Source organism: Calonectris borealis, chromosome 2 (genome assembly GCF_964195595.1).
Source record: "Calonectris borealis chromosome 2, bCalBor7.hap1.2, whole genome shotgun sequence".
Classification (NCBI taxonomy): Eukaryota; Metazoa; Chordata; class Aves; order Procellariiformes; family Procellariidae; genus Calonectris; species Calonectris borealis.
In genome coordinates this window covers 121,370,651-121,389,330 of record NC_134313.1, presented here as the reverse complement: position 1 = coordinate 121,389,330, position 18,680 = coordinate 121,370,651, and the positions used below count along the sequence as shown (strand labels likewise).

General features: G+C 39.5%; 1 protein-coding gene across 3 annotated transcripts in view; it reads left to right on the top strand.

Moving 5' to 3' along the window:
* Positions 1-18,680, top strand: part of TRAK1 (trafficking kinesin protein 1) — a 114,090-nt gene that overhangs the window by 42,172 nt on the left and 53,238 nt on the right. Inside the window, exon 1 of one of the 3 annotated variants that reach the window (XM_075143188.1) lies at positions 12,762-12,951. The exons of the other annotated variants lie outside the window; for them this stretch is intronic. Within the exon in view, the coding sequence (XP_074999289.1) occupies positions 12,888-12,951 (64 nt within the window). The 5' untranslated portion in view covers positions 12,762-12,887. Of the gene's footprint in view, positions 1-12,761; positions 12,952-18,680 lie in introns of those variants that run through there. 3 annotated transcript variants of the gene reach the window in all.

Here is an 18,680-nt window from a genome sequence, read left to right as displayed (position 1 = left end):
TTGAGTTACAGTGAAGAATTCATATAATGCATCTATACATAAGAGTGCAAGATCATAAAGCTTTGGCATGTTTGGAAATTATGACATTGATTGTAAACATTGATAGTTAATTTTTCCATAAATCAAAATAAAAATATTATTTTAAGTAAGTTGGCAGAAAAGTCCCGTGAATTGTACCATCGTCACTTTGGAGAGTGTTTTCCAGGGTGTGGCTGCTTGCCCAATGATTCATTTTCAGTGCTGCAATTAAGGCACTCCTTCTGTACCTCTTTAGTTTGTTTTAAAAACCTTGACGAGGGGATGAGCAAATACTGTAACTTGTCTATTGGAAAGTTTTAGTATAATCCTACAAATTTCCACTATTTTCAAAACAGTATCCTTGTGGTCTAAGAAGTCTATGGATGTAGTCGAAGTTAATAAATAACAAAAATGAAATTTCATAATCTGTCAAAGTTTTCCTTAACTGAAGGAAGAGTTCATCAATTTTGCTGCAACAGAAAAGGATTCACTGCAAAATAAATACTTTTATCAGAATTAAAATGCACTACACACACAGGTTGCTTTACCTTCTTCAGGCATCTTAGAGACATGTAAAGATAATTAAAATAAAATTAATGTTAAAACTGGAGCTAGTGCAGAATATTTTATATAGTGAAATATAGTGAATATAATATAGTGAATGTAGTGAAATTAAGTCTTTTGATTGCTTGTGGTTCCTGGTGTGTTGTAGTGTCGATCAGCTTCGAAACTAGGATGTAACAGGGAGGGAGGGATATATTGTGTCTTTATTCAGGAAATGTTCACAGACTGAGAAATACTGGACAACAAGGGGGATGTTTGTACATCTTCTAATATATGTAAATATTGTGCATTATTAATATATGTAAATATGTCTTTTGTAAGGCTTCCTGATGTTTAGGGAGAGCACTTATCAGGAAGAGCAAAATTTTATAACCTCTCACCACACCAGTTAAAGTGTAACTACTCAGGTTGGAAGTAGTCTGAATGGTAACTCGATAGTGACAGTCTTGCACTGTAACTCATTGTTTTAATGATGTTCAGGTACCTACTGTGAACAACTGGAATTAGGGCAAGGGAACGCCTGTGATTTTCCACTGGTTATAATTGCATTTCCACCCCCCCATCCAAGGGCAGTGGAGGTTGATTTTGGGGGATGGTAATTGAGAGCAGCTTTTTTCCTTCCTTCTGCAGTAGGTTTTGAACACATTCGTGGTCAGTTACCATACTCAGTGACTCTTTAACCTCTGTCTTGATTGTGATCCATATCTTCAGCTCTGTCACGACTCATTTTGTAAGTTTTGAACAAGATAGATGTCTGAACCTTTGAACCTCAGTACTGGATTACTTAAAAATATTTCGAGGCCCACAGAAGTAGGAAAGTGGGGTGTTCTAAATATATATTTTTTTTTAAAGTGTGTATATATGCATATATAATAAATATATATATAGTATATGTGTATCGATGTACAAATGGATTTGTAGTTCTTCTTTTGAAAGAACTTTAAAATATAGTGACCAAATCTTAAATCTGTACTCAAAATGAAAATAATTCCTTAAATGCATTTTTGGTTAAGTCTTGTAAAGTGCCCTGAAGTTGTTTAAAAAATATGGCTATCTTAAGCTAGTAAGTAAACTGATTCTGAAAATAAATGCCTTTTAAACTGTACTATTGTCTTAACTTGTTCCCGCTTTAGAATGGCAACGTGAAAGGGAGAAATCTCGTTTGTCAAAAAGGTTATGTAAAAAGCTCTAATTGATTTGCAACCCCAAATCAAAATTTTCAGCTGCATGGAGAAAACAGTGCTCTAATTCTCCATGGACCATCTCTCCCTGAGAACTGTACTTCCAAAGAATTTATTTGCTGTTTAAAATGTCATTTGTATATGAATTATAGTACATGATTTCTGTATTAGGCACATGCACTTACATGTTCACATATACCTATTGCACATTTTGTAATTCATTCTCATTATCCATCTAGTACTCTCCTTTTCTGTAAAACAGGCTTGTTAATAGGGAACTTGTGATACTGCATACCTATCTGTCTGTGATTTTTAGTTTCTGAATAATACATTTATATTTAATAAGAGAAGCTCTGTGGTTGTTTGGATAGATTCCGGTGTCTCCAAAGACCATTATCTGTGAAAGAATCTAAATCACTTGTAGTGACAGTATTCTCTAGTTTGAGTTCTCATCTGTGTTTGCGTCTGCTCCCAGGAGAGAATCCATGAGAAATATTGTTTCCAGGAGTGATTCAGCATGTAAGGTAACTGGCAGCTGCACTGCTGTCCTTTAAAGTAGAAGCACTGAAATGATGGAGTTTTCTGAAGAGCTGATGGGTGTTCGGACTGGTGTATTATCAAGCTTTTAAAGTATACAGATGCATTTTCATTCAGTTAAAAAGTACATTAGTAGCTATTAATGCTCATGCATACTTGTTTTACTGTGACTGAACAGGTACTGTTTCAGGGGGCAGAGAGGGCTGTGTTTCCTTTTTACTATAGGAAGCGTATTACAAGGGAACACTTGAATTTAGGGAAATAGTCAATCATTTGGGGGTGAATAGAGAAATTATCTTCTCTGGATTGCAAAATGAAAAGAGTATAAACGCTTTTGATAGGGCCACTGTCTTAATGGACATCACCATTTTGGTTCCTGATTTTTTGTTCATTGCTTCTTGAGGTCTCCTTGGGTTTGTACATCCATCTTTAATAGAGCATAATAACGTATCAGACTCTACTGTAAAGGACGCATAGAGTACAACTGTTTTCACAAGTAACTTGATATTCACAAAATGCCATCTGTTCTCGTATTCTATTATTTCTTCTTAAAATACGAAAACAAGCATTGAACGTGTACTAGAAGTTAAGCAAAAGTGTGGATGGAGGAAGAGAGAGCTTCAATGCAGAGACAGAATAGGGAAGCTGTAGTCTGGGAAGGTTTTCAGTAAAATGGAGTATCTTCTGCAGCCTGGGTGTAATGAGAAACTATAAACTAAACTAGTTTGATTACAGAGTTCCAGACTAGTAAGACTCGTCATATAAAGTGTATACGGGGCAAGTATTTATGCTGCACTCATTTCTTGGATGCCGAGTGCTGTGTGCCAGTGATGTGTGCTTTAATACTGACTCTTTTCTGGTTCTCCAGTACTGAACTTACTCTGCTTAATCTTCTAACTATGTGTAGTGGTTACAACTGAGTCAAGATGTGACCTATTAACATCATAAAGCAATGAGATTTTTGAGGGGTGTGGATGTGGGTGTGCGTATGGTGATTTCAGTAATTACTGAAAACCTAGGTTCTCTGTTGAGCACATTTCTGTTCTCTGTCAGTAAACCAAATTTACAAACTAGTTTTTCTTATTATTCAAATGTTAAAGTTTTTGCTTACTAGTACTGTTCTTGTAGGCTTATATAAATGTTGTGTAAGTTGTAATACAAGATAAATCAAGGATAATAATGCTACAGATCTACAAAATGAGCTAAAATCACTTCTCCAATGCTGCCTTCAGACTTCTTAAATTCATTGTGATACTTGGATGATATTTTAATCTTTACAGTTGCAAAATGTTTATTTCTGAAAAAACTTCGGTTGTTGCTTTCTTGGTATTTTGTGTAACAAGGACTGGTTTTCTATCATTATTGTTAGAATCTTGGGTACCTCCGTACTCTTTTCACTGTGGAAGGCAAACTTCATTTAAGTAAAAATGTCTCTCAAACACCACAACCTTATCATGCTGAGGCTAGTAATATTCTGCCATTTCCAGCAAGGTTTTATACTGCCTAAACTCGTTTTAATAGAATGGAGGATGTGCATCACAAGATACCACAACAGGAGTGGTGGTCTTGCCTAGTGTAAATTGAGTCGATTTCTCTGTGTGGGGAAGAAAACTATGTACCAAGGGAATGTTTGGATCCTTTGACTTAAATCTACTTCCACAACCTACATCAAAACTTTTAGGCAAAATACTGGTTGCAGTTGGCTATTTCATTCCTGTGGGATTCCTTTTATACAACTCACTGGTTTTGACTGGAATTCAGACGGCTTGAAAACAAGAGTTATGCCTGGAATTTTAACATCTAGCTTTTGACTTTTAATAGTTTTCTATTAAGCTTCATAAGGCTTGCACACTGAATGTTGTCATTGTAACTGTTCTGTATGAATATGTGAGGTTTGAAATCTGAGCAAGTAAGCAAGAAGGGCCTTTGTTTTTTGAATGACTTGGGAAAATGTCCTTGCAGTTTTTGGACTACATGCCGAGATTGATGCTGGTTTATAACCTGCTGGTGGAAATGTGATGAGTTCCCCTCTGTGTTGATCCATACAGGGTAAGAGTCAACAATGGCCCTTAGCTATACTACTGTGGCTTGTTAGAGCAGATTGTTCTGCCTTCCTATGGCTCTTTGTTGTTGAGATCCTCAGTCCAATCCCCAACCACAAAGGCTGTCAGTCACAGAGTCTGCTGGGCAGCATCACTCAAGAGTATGGTCACAAGGCTACTTAGCCCTCCTTCTGAATTAATTTTTGAAGATATTGGCAGAACGATTAATATTTAAGTATCCAAGCATTTTAATTTATTAGCAACTTTTTGGGGAGACTTAAGCTATAACCCGGGGTAGGTGATGTAAAGAGAATCAGTTCTTAAAATTTAGTTGGCAATTGGGAAATGAGGTCTTCATGCTTGGATGAAGATACCTTTTGGGAGGAACTGAATAGTGTATTAGGGCTGCAGCTGTTCTTTTACACGCCGAACTCCAAAGCACATCTTTGTCATTATTTACTTCATATGCTTCAGACAGAAGACTGAGCCAGTCCCTACCAAATCAACAAAATAAAACTGATCTGACCCTAAAGCATGATCAAATAAACCAAATGGCATCTCACCAGTCTCATTAAACTCGTGAGGCAGAGTGCCTTTTAAGCCAGTCTAAAATGTGCTGCGCGAATGTATGATACAGCACAGTGACGTTCCCTCTCCCTGCCCCCAGATTAGTGAACGTCAAGCACCCTTTTAGCTGGTGGCTAGGGAGAGGTCTGTATAAGAGCCAGGCCTAGAGCACAGCTCTCTGAGCACAGCTACCAGAGGCAGCAAACGGACGCAGCACTTTGTGCAAGAGTCTGGGTTTTGCAGTGGGAACTTATGGGGACAGCGCCCAGAATCATCTGGGGACTCCTGGGAACCCTCTGAGAAACTTGAGGGTGTCTGCTGCTGCCAGGTAAAGGCAAGGTAAGGGGAGCCACAGGGATGTGGGCCTGAAGAAGCTCTAGTGGCTTCTGAGCAGTTGTTAGCTGCTCCCTGCTTGGAGCCTTCATTGCAGCTGCTGCTGATTAGGGATGGTCAAGCACCTTTTTAGCTGGTCCTTGGGAGAGCTCTGTGTAACAGCCAGGTCTGGAGCACAGCTCCCAGAGACAGCCAACAGATGCAGCAGTTTGTGTGGAAGGGTGCAGAGAAGGGGTCCTCATCTGAGTTCAGAACAGCCTAAACCTTCAGATATGGTGGTGACGTGCCACAGGGTGCATTCCCGAGATTTTGGAGCACCTGTCCCTGCCAGGGCAGAGACTTTAACCCAGACAGAGCTTCAGATGGCAGATGCAGCCCTGCAAGTCCCAGACTGCCAGGAGTGCCAGGGGCCTCTCCCTGAAGTAGGGAGAGGTGGGCCGCCTTTTATGCAGGATTTGTGCTGCTGTTGAAGAGCTGTCACCAAGTGGAAAAGTTAAGAGAGGAAGTCACAGGCTGCGCAGCATCAAGGATGATGAGAGACATAAACAGGATCTGGGAGGAGTGGCTGAGACACTGTGCTCCTGTTCAAAGAGACCTTGACAGGCTGGAGAGATGAGTCAAGAAGAGCCTTGTGCAGCAGAGGAAAGTGCAAAGTTCTGCATCTGGGGCAGAACAACCCCATGCACCAGTACATGCTGGGGTCTGACCGTCTGGAAGGCAGCCTTGCAGAAAAGGACCTGGGGGGGTTCTGGTAGACATCAAGTTGAATGTGAGCCAGTGAAGTGCCCCTGCTGCAAAGAAGGCTAATGGTATCCTGGGCTGTATTAGGAGGAGTGTTGGCAGCAGGCCAAGGGAGGTGATCCTTTCCCTCTGCTAGGCACTGGTGAGGCCACACCTGGAGTGCTGTGTCCAGTTCTGGGCTCCCTGATTTTATATTCCTTCAATGTAATGCAACTTGCATTCCTTTCCTCTGCCAGGAAGCTGCAACCATGACTGTCAGTGGGTTTTTTTTCTTCCTTGTTAGAAAAACAGATCATAACCATGCTACTGTAATATTTTTGTCTATCCAGTCAAGAATGGTGTTAAGTTCAACTTCATTTTACAAATGTTTTTGCTGTCTCCAGGAGGAATATAACCACAAAACCCCGAAGATTGTAGTTTACATTATTTCCAGGTGGTGAATGGTTTTCAAAACTGTTAAAAGCTTTGACTCTTTAAAGCTTTACTCTTCTTCATTTCTTCATGCTGGATAGGGGTGTGTTCTCTTAAATGTCCAACTGTTGCTATTATGGTCTCATTTACAGTATTTAAGTATGCCCAGTGATACCTTAATTAAACTATGCAGCTGGTTTTGCAGGTAGGTTGCTGAAGACCACATTAATTTTGATTTTATACAAATGTAAATATAGTACTCTCCAGTAATAATTTGGGGGAAGGCAGAAATAATCCTTTCTTGTGGAAAATAGGTTTTTGTTCTTAAGTAATTTAATTTCATCTGTCTGCCCCTGTCTCACGTTAAATCATTTTGTTTCAGTGGGAGAACATTTAGGCTCTTCACTGCATCAGTAGAGTCTTTTGTCTGTACCGGGTGAGGTCAGTGTGCCCTTATGGTGTTCAGAAGGGACCAGCTCTGTCCCATCTGTAGGAAGCACCTGTACCAATTTGAAGCCCTGGATAGTGATCCCACTTTGACGAAGCAGAGTCAGTCAAATCTGAAGCACCCATTTTTCTAAATACCAATTCTGAAAGCTGCTGATACAATGCTTTCACTGCTCTGGTTCCACTCTTTTCAGGTTAAGCAAGCCACAGTGACTTCTTGCTAAGCAAAATACTAGACTGGAAGAGATCTCTGTTCTAAGTTGCAGAGTTGTTTGCTCTTACTAAATGTGCAGTCATAGGATGACTCCTGTTCAGTGTTCTTTTAGAAGGTGAAACACCAGTAACTCTTCACTTCAGTAAGTGAGATCCCAGTTTAGAAATAACAGTATGCCAGCCTGTCCTTGAAAATCAGTTGGGCTTTTAAATATGCTTGCTTTCCTTTTTAATGCTCTTTAATAACTTTCTTTTTTTTTAAAGTCAGTTAAAAAATGTCAGTTTGCAAAGTAAGTGTTGTAGTAACGCCTGACTATTAACAATATGCATTACATAGTGGTGGACTGTACAGCTGCTTGCTCTGATAAAAAGGGCTCCAGACGATGTTAATGGGATGGACAACTTTATCCTGAGTGGTGGCGACTGTGTTGGCGACTGTAGAGAATAATGAAATTAGATAGCGTTTAATTATCTGAACATCCTGATGTGTTGCCGTAGCCAAAAGAAACGTGACCCAGAGTTAATCAAATGGGAGTAATACACTGTTGCAGCTGCCATGGAAATGCTCCATCCAGCTCCAGTGTTCAGTTTCAAAGGATCCACCCGGAATTGGAAAAGGTTTGGAGAAAAAAGCTGAGAATGACTAAGCATGGGAACACATGATTTATAGTGACATACTATGTAATGACATTCTCTGAATACTTTATTTGCCAGCAGAGATGACTTGCTGCTGCTTTGCACCCTAGCAACATGGTTCACTGCATCCTTGAGTGTGCTGCTACAACTTTCTTGAGAGGCCATGTTTATAAATGGGGTAGTTGAAATTGTCTTTGTCAAAAATTCTCTTCAAACAAGGAAAAGGATTTGTGTGATTTTTCTAACCTGGCTAATTTAGGCAGACCAGTTTAGTGTTGACCTATGGCACGGATTTATTGCAGCAAAAGGGAAGGAGGAGAGGGCTCGTGAGCTTTTCAAGTCAACTTTTGTGCCTAATAAAACCCCTTTGTAACCACAAAATTAAGGCACGCTCACTCTAGCCGATCAGAGTTGGCTGCCAGAATTCTTTATCAGTCTGTATATTTTGCTCTGTGGAGAACAAATAAAAGTTGTTGTTTGTTTGTTTGCTTGCTTCAAAACTAAATGGAAAAATAGAACAAAATCCAGCAGCTGAAAGGGAATGCTGAATGCATGTCAATAACTGTATTTAGCTTTGGAATAGGAAAAAGCAAATCCCTTATAGTCACAGATCTATTACCTGAAATCTTTCTTAAGCTCAAGTTTTAGATGAACTTTTAGGCAACTAACAAATTAATACCCCAGCCACATGCAGTGGTGATTTGAATACACAGAGGTTTAAGGTTTGCAGAAGCAGTCCACCAGAAAAATGTACCATTCTGATAAGTTTCACATAAGTTTAATCTGATGTATAGCTGTAGGAAGGAAAAGTAGGGCTGCAGAGGTTGAAAGAGGATTCTGCAAGTATGCAGCTGCTTTGTTGGCCTAGTCAGACTTTCATATTTAACTTGACAACCCTTCCAGCCCCACCTTTATCGACCTACAATTTCTCGTATAATTGAAGGGATGCTTGTATGTGGATACCTGGATATACAGTATTCTGTCTGTCCAGGGTTTCTCCACACTGAGAAGATCATACACTTATCCCATATTTCCAAGTCTCCTGAGGAGTTCTGAAATCATTTGACCACACAAGTGATTTTCTCTACAGAAAAAGAATGCCTTTCTGGATTACACCAATACATTTCCAATCAGATTTGTAGAAAAATATCAGTAAAACAAACAAAATGCCCCAAACCCCCACCTTGAACTATTTTTATCCTGTCTCATTGAAAGGAAGTGTGTGTGCAGGGGGGAGGACAGTGAAAAGAAAATTCTAGTATGTTGAAGATTTCCTTTGTTTAAAATATATTGTCAGGAAATAAAAAGGAGGGGAGTCCCTGCAGCAATTTAAGCTGGTAGCCAATGTTCATTCTTTATGTTTTAAATGCTTGTTTAATAGCATTACCAGACTGAAACTACCTTTTGAACAAAAATAATACAAGTGGAACAAATAGCTTATATGCAGAGCAATTGAGTTAATGTTGCCATAGGAACCTTTATTTTTTTTTCTTTGACAGTATTTTAACAGTGTAGTCTTAATTGCATTTAATAGCATGTGCAGTTCTTGCCTTGTGAGTATGTATAACTGAAATTATGCAAGACTGAGCTAGGGCTGGAGTGCTTTGTTACATTCCTCTGTTCCAAGATGGCACAGCGTGAGGGCAGAATGATCACATTTGGCAAAAATGCTTGCACTATTCAAAATACGATTTTTTTTTTAAAAAGATAATTGTATGACCTTTGCGTGTCCAAAGGCTTTTATGTAATCCTTTGTGATTTACTAACCTGAAAGTCATGTACGCTTACTGTATTGCTTTCACATCAGTATTGAGCATACTAAAAGACTAATTGGTAGAATGAAGCCAAAAATAATGTGATCCCTGTCAAAATGAGAGTAAATTTTGTTTTTCATACCTTGTTATCTCAGTGTGCCTCTTGATTTCAGGAGGGCTAAGGTTAGCTTGATGTGAAAGTAACAAATGGCGGGGAAGTGCCAGTAAATGTGGTGATGCCTTGATTAAGGCTGTGCTGCTTTGCTTTGAGTTAGCCTCCCAAGAATGGCAGTGCTTCCAGCCTAGAGCAGGTTGATTAACTTTACTTAGGCATTACACCAACTCAGTTGTCCACCAGCAGTAACTGAAGTACAAACATTGGATCTCCTCATCCAGAGACTGCCACCCCTGCGGGGGAGCTGCAGGCCTCCGCCCCAGGTGGCTAAGGCTGCCTTGGGGAGGAGAACGGACAGGGACATAAGAGTAAAGTTAAACAAAACCAGTGGTTTAGAGAGATGGAGTGCAGTTTGCTTCTTGGTCTGGGAGCATCTCATAGGGGCGAGGGGAAGCTATTTGAGGAAGAACTCTAGCACTTCAGTCTCTGAATCTTTAAAGTTCATAGTGGCCTCAAACCATGTGCACTTGTTCCTACTGTCTAGGAAGTTAAAAACATGTATTTTGTGTAATGAAAGAAGTTCAAAGAATCTTAGTCTGTGGCAATTAAACAAATGAAGTAAATGGGTGGAGGCCCTTGAACTAAAAAAATCACAGAATAGCAGAATGATTGAGGTTGGAAGGGACCTCTGCAACTCATCTGGTCCAATCCCCCTGCTGAAGCAGGGTCTCCTAGAGCAGGCTGTGTCAGTCCTTAGTCACCCTCACATTAAAAAAAAAAACAAATAAAATTTTAAAAAGTTCTTGTGTTTAGGATGAACCTCCTGTGTTTCAGTTGGTGCCCATTGGCTCTGATCCTGTCACTGGGCACCAATGAAAAGAGCCTGCCTCCATTTTCTGTACCCTCCCTTCAGGTATTTATACACATTGATGAGATCTCCCTGAGCCTTCTCTTCTCCAGTCCCAGCTCTCTCAGCCTTTCCTCATAGGAGGGATGCTCTGGTCCCTTCATCTTCATGGCCCTTGACTGGACTTTCTCCAGTATGTCCATGTCTCTCTTACACTGGGGAGCCCAGAACTGGACACAATACCCCAGGTGTGGCCTCACCAGTGCTGAGTAGAGCATCCTGTGCATATTGCCAAACAGGTTACTATATTGTAGGATGAACACAGTGTTGTGTTTTGTTTTGTTTTGTTTTCTTTAAATTATTCGCGGACTTAGAAATGTGTTATTTTCTGGTGAAATCATATACTTGCAGGCAAAGGTGTATTTGAGTTTGGCCCTGAACTGGAACTTCAAAGTTGAGTGAGTGGCCAGTTGCCACTGACAAACGTGTGGCAGGTGTGTGAACAGATCTGTTAATCTGTGCTTCAGCTATTAATATATGAAAGGGATGTGGCAATTCCCAAGCTCAAAGTTACTGCAGTGATAATTTTTTATACCAGTAAAGCTGAAATACTAATGTGGTCATGAAACCAATGTATTTTCCTCTGTATAGCTTGACTATGCCTTACCTATTTCTGTTACAGTAAAGCAAAGTGGTACCAGTCAGGGAGAAGAGTAAGTGGTGACAGCCTAGATGTGAGTGAGGGGGAGTTTAATAGAAATCTGCAAAATCATGAGTGATAGGAAAGGAGAGATTAATCGAGTGTTCAGATTTCCAGAGCTGGAAGCATCGAATTAAGTTAGTAAAAGTGAGTTGCAAAGCAAAAGGTGAGGGTTTCTTATATCATGAATAGTAGATGTGTGGAACTCCTTGTAAGAGGATGTTGGAGGTGCTAAAAATGTACATGGGCTCAAGAATAGACAGGATAAGTCCTTCAAGAATTGCTAAAAGTAGAAACTGTGTCTGTCTCAGGCTGTCTCTGAAGCTGGAAAAAATTGCAGGTTGAGAGGGCAGTTGAGGGAAGTATTGGCTAGTTCTCCCTTACCTGCTCATGGCTGTTCTTGTAGATGGAATCTTCAGCTAGACAGACACCTCCTTGGTCAGACCCAATACGGCCTCCTACCTTGTGTTATTAACATATGTCGCAACTTTATCTATCCCAATGCTTCTACTGGTGTTCACAAAGAAATACAGTTTCCTAAAAAAGGGGGAGAAAGGGGTGAAGAATATGTGGCGGTTATGAACAAAATGGATGTCAATCCCTTTGGTAACTGTACCTGCACAGATTCAGACATGCTTTTTGAATTGATCTGTTTGATGATGATGATGATGATGATTTAATGCCATCTGTTCCTCAGACAGATTCTCTTCTGATAGCTTAAACACAATTTTATTTGGTGCTGCAAAAGTAAAGTCTTTTCTTTCATTTCCAAAACACTGAACACAAACATTGAGCTATTCTGTGTGACAACCTTCAGCATTTTTAGGAATAGAGTAGTGAAAGTTTGTCCTAACCCCTTGTTTTCAGCTATGAAGCTTAGATGCTTGGGAAAAAAAAAAAAGGGTTAGTGGTTCATGGAGAGGGCAAAAAGTAGAGGCAGATTAGCTTAATTGCAAGGGGAAATGTATTGCTGTCCTGATTTTTCTGATTCTTTCATTTTTGTTTGCCACTTTTGCAATAACAGGATGCATAAAGGATTCTATTATATCAGCCCAGAATAGTGTAACAAAGCAGTAACGTAGTTTCATTTTCCATGGGGAAGGCAGGCTTTTATCAAACTGTGTAGAGGAGAGTAATGGACTAGATTTTCATTATTAATGTACTGCATGTACCCAGTGAATTGTGATGGCATGATGCTGTTGTTCCGTAAGCAGTCAGCAGAGAGTTGTATCATCTTTCTGAGCAAGGATTTTTGTTTCCAGTATGGAGGGGTACTTCTAGTCTGTAAAGCCAGAAACAGCAAAACGCGTTTTCTTCATCTCTGCATCTCTTTTGGAGCCAGCTCGTCTCCATGGCAACGTGTCAGACTGAAAGAGATGTGGAGACCAGGGAGGAAAGGAATGAGTTAGAAACAGCCAGGCGGTGGTGTGTGTCCCCCACGTCAGCGCATCAGCCTTTTGATAGGATGATTTTGTTAACACCCATCCAAGGCTCCTGTGCAGAGCTTCTTTATTAGAGCAGCCGCCAGGGCATCTGCTTCTCCCTTCTGCATCCTTTTTCTATTTTTTTTTTTTTTATTTTGTAGGGGTTTTTTCCAAATATACCCTCCACATCCCCTTTTATTTTAGTTGCAGCCTCATTGAAGATGTGCAGCTCATTTTCAGCTTTCTGTGAGCTTCCTTGCGCTATGGTATTTTGCAAAGGCAGGAAGGCATGGCTGCATTTCACTTGACCTTAGCAGCAAAGTGAAATCTCGTCTATGTTGCTGAAGGGTACTGACTATGCAGAAATTTATTGAAGCAGATTATTATGAACTCGACTGGTATTACGAAGAATGCACAGATGGTAAATATCTCTTTCTAGTCTCTTGTTGCAGAATTTGGAGCTTGTAAGACTGGACCATTGTTACTCAATGGTTTTAAAAATGAAGTACCTTGAAAAAGGCAGCACCCTGGTGTAGCGGAGATGCCCGCATCTCTGTTGCACCTCAACATCTCTTGTGAGCATGCTACAAGAGACTCTGCTGTATAGCTTTCTCTTTTTCAAAGGGAGTGGCAGAGGAGCATATGCGCTATATGAGCAATCTTTGGGCAGGGGGAGAAATATTTGAAATGCTAACTGTATGTATAATAATTCAGCTGAATTTACTTACTGTAAGATTCTGTATTCGTTTGAGTTTTAAGTCTTTGTGGTTTTTCTGCATTACCAATATGCTGTATTATGTATATATTTAATGTGTTACCAGGCAGTACATGCTTTCCCTCTGGTTATTTGTCTCTGAAAGACATTTAAAACTGTAGCTTCTTAAAAGTGAGCAGGTTAACTTTTTGAATTGGAAAAATTACAAACTCTGGCGAGCACTATCTTCTGGGCCTCTTGCAATTTTTTTTAATGTTTGCTTGGGCGATTATTTCTTAATCAGAGCACTGAATGTTTTCATCAGACTTCTGATAGAAGGCACATGAGGAAGGATAAGGAATGGTTAAAACTGTACTCTCAGCAGAGTGGAAAAATCAAGACTCCTCATTGATGGCACTCAGTGGTAGCCTCTAAAACAAAATGCAGCCTTTGGGAAAGCAGTAGTTGTATATGGATTTCATTCTGGTTGGAGAGCTTGGCTTAAACACGGCAAGTCCATGATGACAATGAAGCAAAGAACAGAAAGCAGTAAGGCATGTAGGCCCAGGGGACGTTGTATGTATGTGGTACACAAAGATATTTCATAGTGCTTTGATAACAGTATCAGCAGGAACATGAACAGTAAAGATATATGTGACAAAATTTGGATGGGTTTTATGGTCTTTTGAGTGGCATATGCCTCCATTTGTTTCTCTGTACTAGATTTCAGAACGGAATGCAATTTTAGAAGCTTGTTAAACTTGAACTTCTCTTATGTTTAATTGATTATTCCTGTCCAGGTGTTCAAAGAGGAAAGGTGCATATTTATTGGAAAGATCTGACCACTTTAAGTTGGACTGAATCCATTATGTAACCTTTATCCTCTAGGTTTAACCCTAGTAAATACTGTAGCATCTGATTAATCTGCATGATGTAACAGGCTGAGTTGGCCTGGTTTTAGAAGCTTAAAAAATAGAACGGTTGTACTGTCATTAAAAGCTATAGCTGATTTTTTCCCAGGTTAAATACAGATAGCCTTCTTTTTATGTCCTTTTTTATGGTCCTTTGTCTGTCTGGTCAGTGTCATTATAGGGAAGCGTGGCATGCCTGAATGCCTGAGCTAAAAGCTCATCTGCTTATCAGTTTGGTCTTAAGGTGTGTGCTGCCCTGGAGAAACTATGGGAGTTCCACGGTAATGGAACAAGCAACAGGTGTTGGGCAAGCATTTAAATACCTTGTGGGATCAGGGCCTCGGGAGCACTGTAGTGGTTGGTCTGATTCTGGGCTTACGAGTTTTCTTGTGAGTGCTGAGCCCCCGCCCAGCAGACTGTTTCCATGAGCTGAGATCTACAGAGAGTCAGCTAGAGCATGTGCCGGCTGGCTGCTTGCAGTATTTCTGGAGTTCTCCCCTAAGACAAAGCAGGGTTTAAAGTCTGGAAAGCAGGGTTTAAAGTCTGATAGGGAAAATCTCTCCTGTAGGTAAGGCACAATGCTTTATTTATTTATTTATTTATTTTAAATTAACATACTACTTTTTTACATGATGGAAGGATAGTGCTGTCAGTCTTATTTTGGCCTCTCAGGTAAATGGTAGTCTCATAAGGTTTAATGGAATTTTATGGGGGTTAGCTTTTTTTTGTTTCTCCCAGTGAGAGAAGTGTGCGAGAAAGAGAGGATTTGAGAGGTGTGGTGAAAGGCATAGTCTTTGACCTTTGATACTGGCATATTAATTTGGGTTTAAAAGAGTACTGATAGTATTTCCTGTTGATGGAGAAAGGTATTCTGATTATAGTGGGAGACAAAAGGCACCTTTAAAGTATAGTAGAAAATGGAGCTTTTTCAAAAACCTAGAGCAGATGGCATATTATGAGAGATGCCTGTCTCTTGATTGATGTTTGATTCCCCCCCCCATGTATTTGTCGATACCAGAGTCATTTGCCTGAGACGCTTTTTATATTCAGCAGAGTGTGATAGGCAGTTGCAGCTCAGCTGACCTGTTTAGAATATCTATTTTAAGACAAGATGAAGTGTAGTTAGAGAGCGTATTTCTCTGCTATACATGGACTCTCTGGAGCTCAGATGTATGTGTGCATTCAATTGTGAATCCTACCCAGTTCACCCTTTCTGGTAAATATAACATTGGAGCAGAGTCGGTGGTACCTTGAAACTAATAGAAAACCTCACAAGATATTACCCTACAGAATTATTTTTCTGATTAAATTGCTCATACGTTCTTTGTCAAAGCCACTGGGACTCAGATTTCCATCTAAAAGATGTGATTTCACTTGGTTTACTTTTTTAAATAATTATTTTAGCAATATATGGTTTCTTGTTCTTCAAGGAAAAAAGCACTCCAAAATTACACCAGGATATAAGGTTTTAATGCTATTATTTAACTTACTAGGTAAAGAAGTGATTCTCACTGTTACCTCAAATTTAATGAACTTCTGTATGGACCAACATAGTAACAATGTCTTCAACTTGCATTTGGTGGCAGTAATTTGCAAAAGTAAATGAACAAGTGCTCAAAATTTACAATTTACAAATCTTTACAAAGACTTTCTAGGGTTGGAATAATGAGTTAATCCCTTTACATAAGGTCCTTCATGGAGTTATTTTTGGTAGGAGTAGATTGAATTAGACAATAAAATGTCACACTCTATTTATCCGAAGATTGAATCACTGGTGTTAACTAACATTACAATAAATTGAAACTTCTATAAATAACAGCTATTACACTGTGCTTTTTAGATACATTTTCAAGTATAATACGTTACAATATGAGTGACAGTTGTCACCTTATTAGGCATTAATGAAATATATTGTGTAGGTGGAATGGGGAGGGGGAAAGAGCTGGGTGTGTACTTCAGTAGGAAAGTAGTTATTTTAATAGCAAACTTCGAGATTGACAGAACCAATGATAAAAGAGGAAAAGGTGAAACTTTTGCAGCTTTTTATCATGAAAGATAGCAGTATGGAAGTCTACGTTCATCTAGGTGGTTTTTAGAGAAAAACATAGATTCTTAAAAAATGCACACAATGCAACTTGGGTAAAAAACAATGAAAAAAACCCACAAACTCCCAAACAGCTAAATAAACAGATAAGTAGATACCCATAGAAATCTTTATGAATGGCCTTCTCCCCCTGCCTCTTTCTTAGGCTAATATTTTTCATCCTCTCAATGAACAATGCTTTCTAGAAAAATCCAGGTTGACTTTGGATCAAATTACTTTTCTTGTAGTTTCTTCCATTACTTGTTTATTTCTAGCCGAACAACTCCACACTAATGCCTGAGAGTTCATTGCCTACTGTTCCAGATGACCTTGTGTATGTGCAATTGGCTCTTTCCTCCTCCTTTTGTTGGCCATGAGTTTTGGCAATTTCTTGCGGACAAAATAGTGTCTTTTCCTTTTTTCCCCCGCCAATCAGACCGCATGCCCTGTTTGTCACACGTGCCGAAGCTTCTAACCCCTTTTATGTTTGCCTCACTCTCCTGCTCGTTCTGGCACCCCTTATGCTGCTTTCGCTCTTCTCTATAACTTTCAACTCCTACCTGTATTTTCCTCCTGCTCACATTGAAATGTGTTCTGTTTGGAGCTCCTCTCCTGTGTTCTATTTTCCACTCCACTGAAACAATTATCAGCAAGCTCCCTAACTTTCTGTTTTAGCTGAGCGATAATTAACAGTGTTAAATGCCTGTTCTCCTTGACCTCCCAGCCACTTTAAGCATGGTTACTTATCCTTGCCTTGCTTATATTAGTGTGCCTTTGCAGATGTGAGACTGTGTCCTGGTTCTTGTTTTTCTTCTTTTCTTCTTTTTTTTTTTCTTTTTTTTTTTTTTTTTTTGATTACTCCTTTAAGGTAGCATTAGAAGAATATTTCACATTCCCTGCTGCAGCTCTTTGAGAGTTCCTGGTTCTCCATATTTCTTCTCTGCGCACCTTAGTTACAGGTAACCTCGCAAACACACATCTGCCAGCTCTGTGGGTGGCACAGTCAACCTTTTTACTTAAAATATGCTTCCCTTGAAACCTTCTCCCTTACAGTAGGAGCTTGGCGGATGGTTGGGCATTTATGATGAGTCATCGTCTCCCTCATACATCAGCCCCTTTTGTCTCCATCCCTGTGGACAGAGTAACCCTGGTGTTACTCTGGATGTTAAGTGGATGCTGATTGTGGGTATGCAGTCTAAATCTATGAGAATCTCATGAATGCCTGTGGCATGCAATCTCTGAAACAGCCCTCTCTCTATAGGTATGCAGCTAAAATTCTCATTCAGGTTGTTCTTGTTTTGCTCCTATGTCCTTTATTTCTATACTTGATAAATATGGTTGAACCTTGCGTATATTCATGTAATCATTGGTACCACTTTCCTAGTTTTCTGCTTTTTGCCATGTTACTTCTTTTTCTTTATTCCTCCATTGACTCTCTGTTCTTTATCCAGTCAGACTTAAGCTACTTCTACTTGTATGTTGTCTTTATGTGGCTTATTTTTCAATATACAGGTATTTTTCCTCTTTATTCTGCTCAGCTGCTAAATTTACAGATAAGTGTTTTCCCACTTCATCCCATTTCATTCCATTTCTATAAAAGTAATGTGCTGTCCTTTGGTTGAGTGACAGAAGATAATTTGGGTGGGATTTTGAAAGAGTGGGAAACATGCAAAACCTGTAAACATTTGAACAATGTAACTTTCTTTGACTGTACATCTTAATAGAAAGCACATGTTCAATGATCAATGACCTCCCTGAAAAGCCCACCTCAAAACACCCACATTTCTTCATCAACATATTTTTAAATCCAGGTGCTGCTGTTTCAGCTGCTGTTTTTAGGACTTGGTTGCTTGCAGGGAATCTCTTTGTTCTAAACGCAGCATTGTTATTATTAGTTAATTGTGGTCAAAATTAGTGTGCTTAATTGTACCAAAGTCTAGATATTTTTATTGATAAAGGAAGGTTAAGATGATTTGAATGCACTGGAGTTCCTTGGAAATAGTGAGTCAGGATTTGAGTGTTTGTTTGTATTGTGTCCAGCCTCACCCTTCTTCAAACTAGCTCCCGCTTTGTGTGTTTTGTGTTTGATTGCAAAGTTACTGAAGGCAGTCTGTTCCTTGGTGCAAGCATTACATGAGAAAAGTGCATCTGTGTGCTTTAAGCATTGTGACTCACTTAGCAAGCTTCCTGAAAGGAGTTAAAAGTCTTTAGCCACTAATTCAGAGTGGTGATTGCAGCAAATATGCCAAATTTACCTTGCAGCGGCAACCCATAAAAGTGAATGCTCAATCTGGTATGTTCTTTAAGTCCCTGAGTATGTGTTTACAGGAAATATTAAAAATCTCTTTTGAGTCTTTCCTGATTAGAATGTGTATTTTCAGAACCATATACAATTTAACCTGGCTCTTAAATCTTTAGCAATAATAAATACTCCTGCACTAATAAAAGGGCTTAATGCAGAA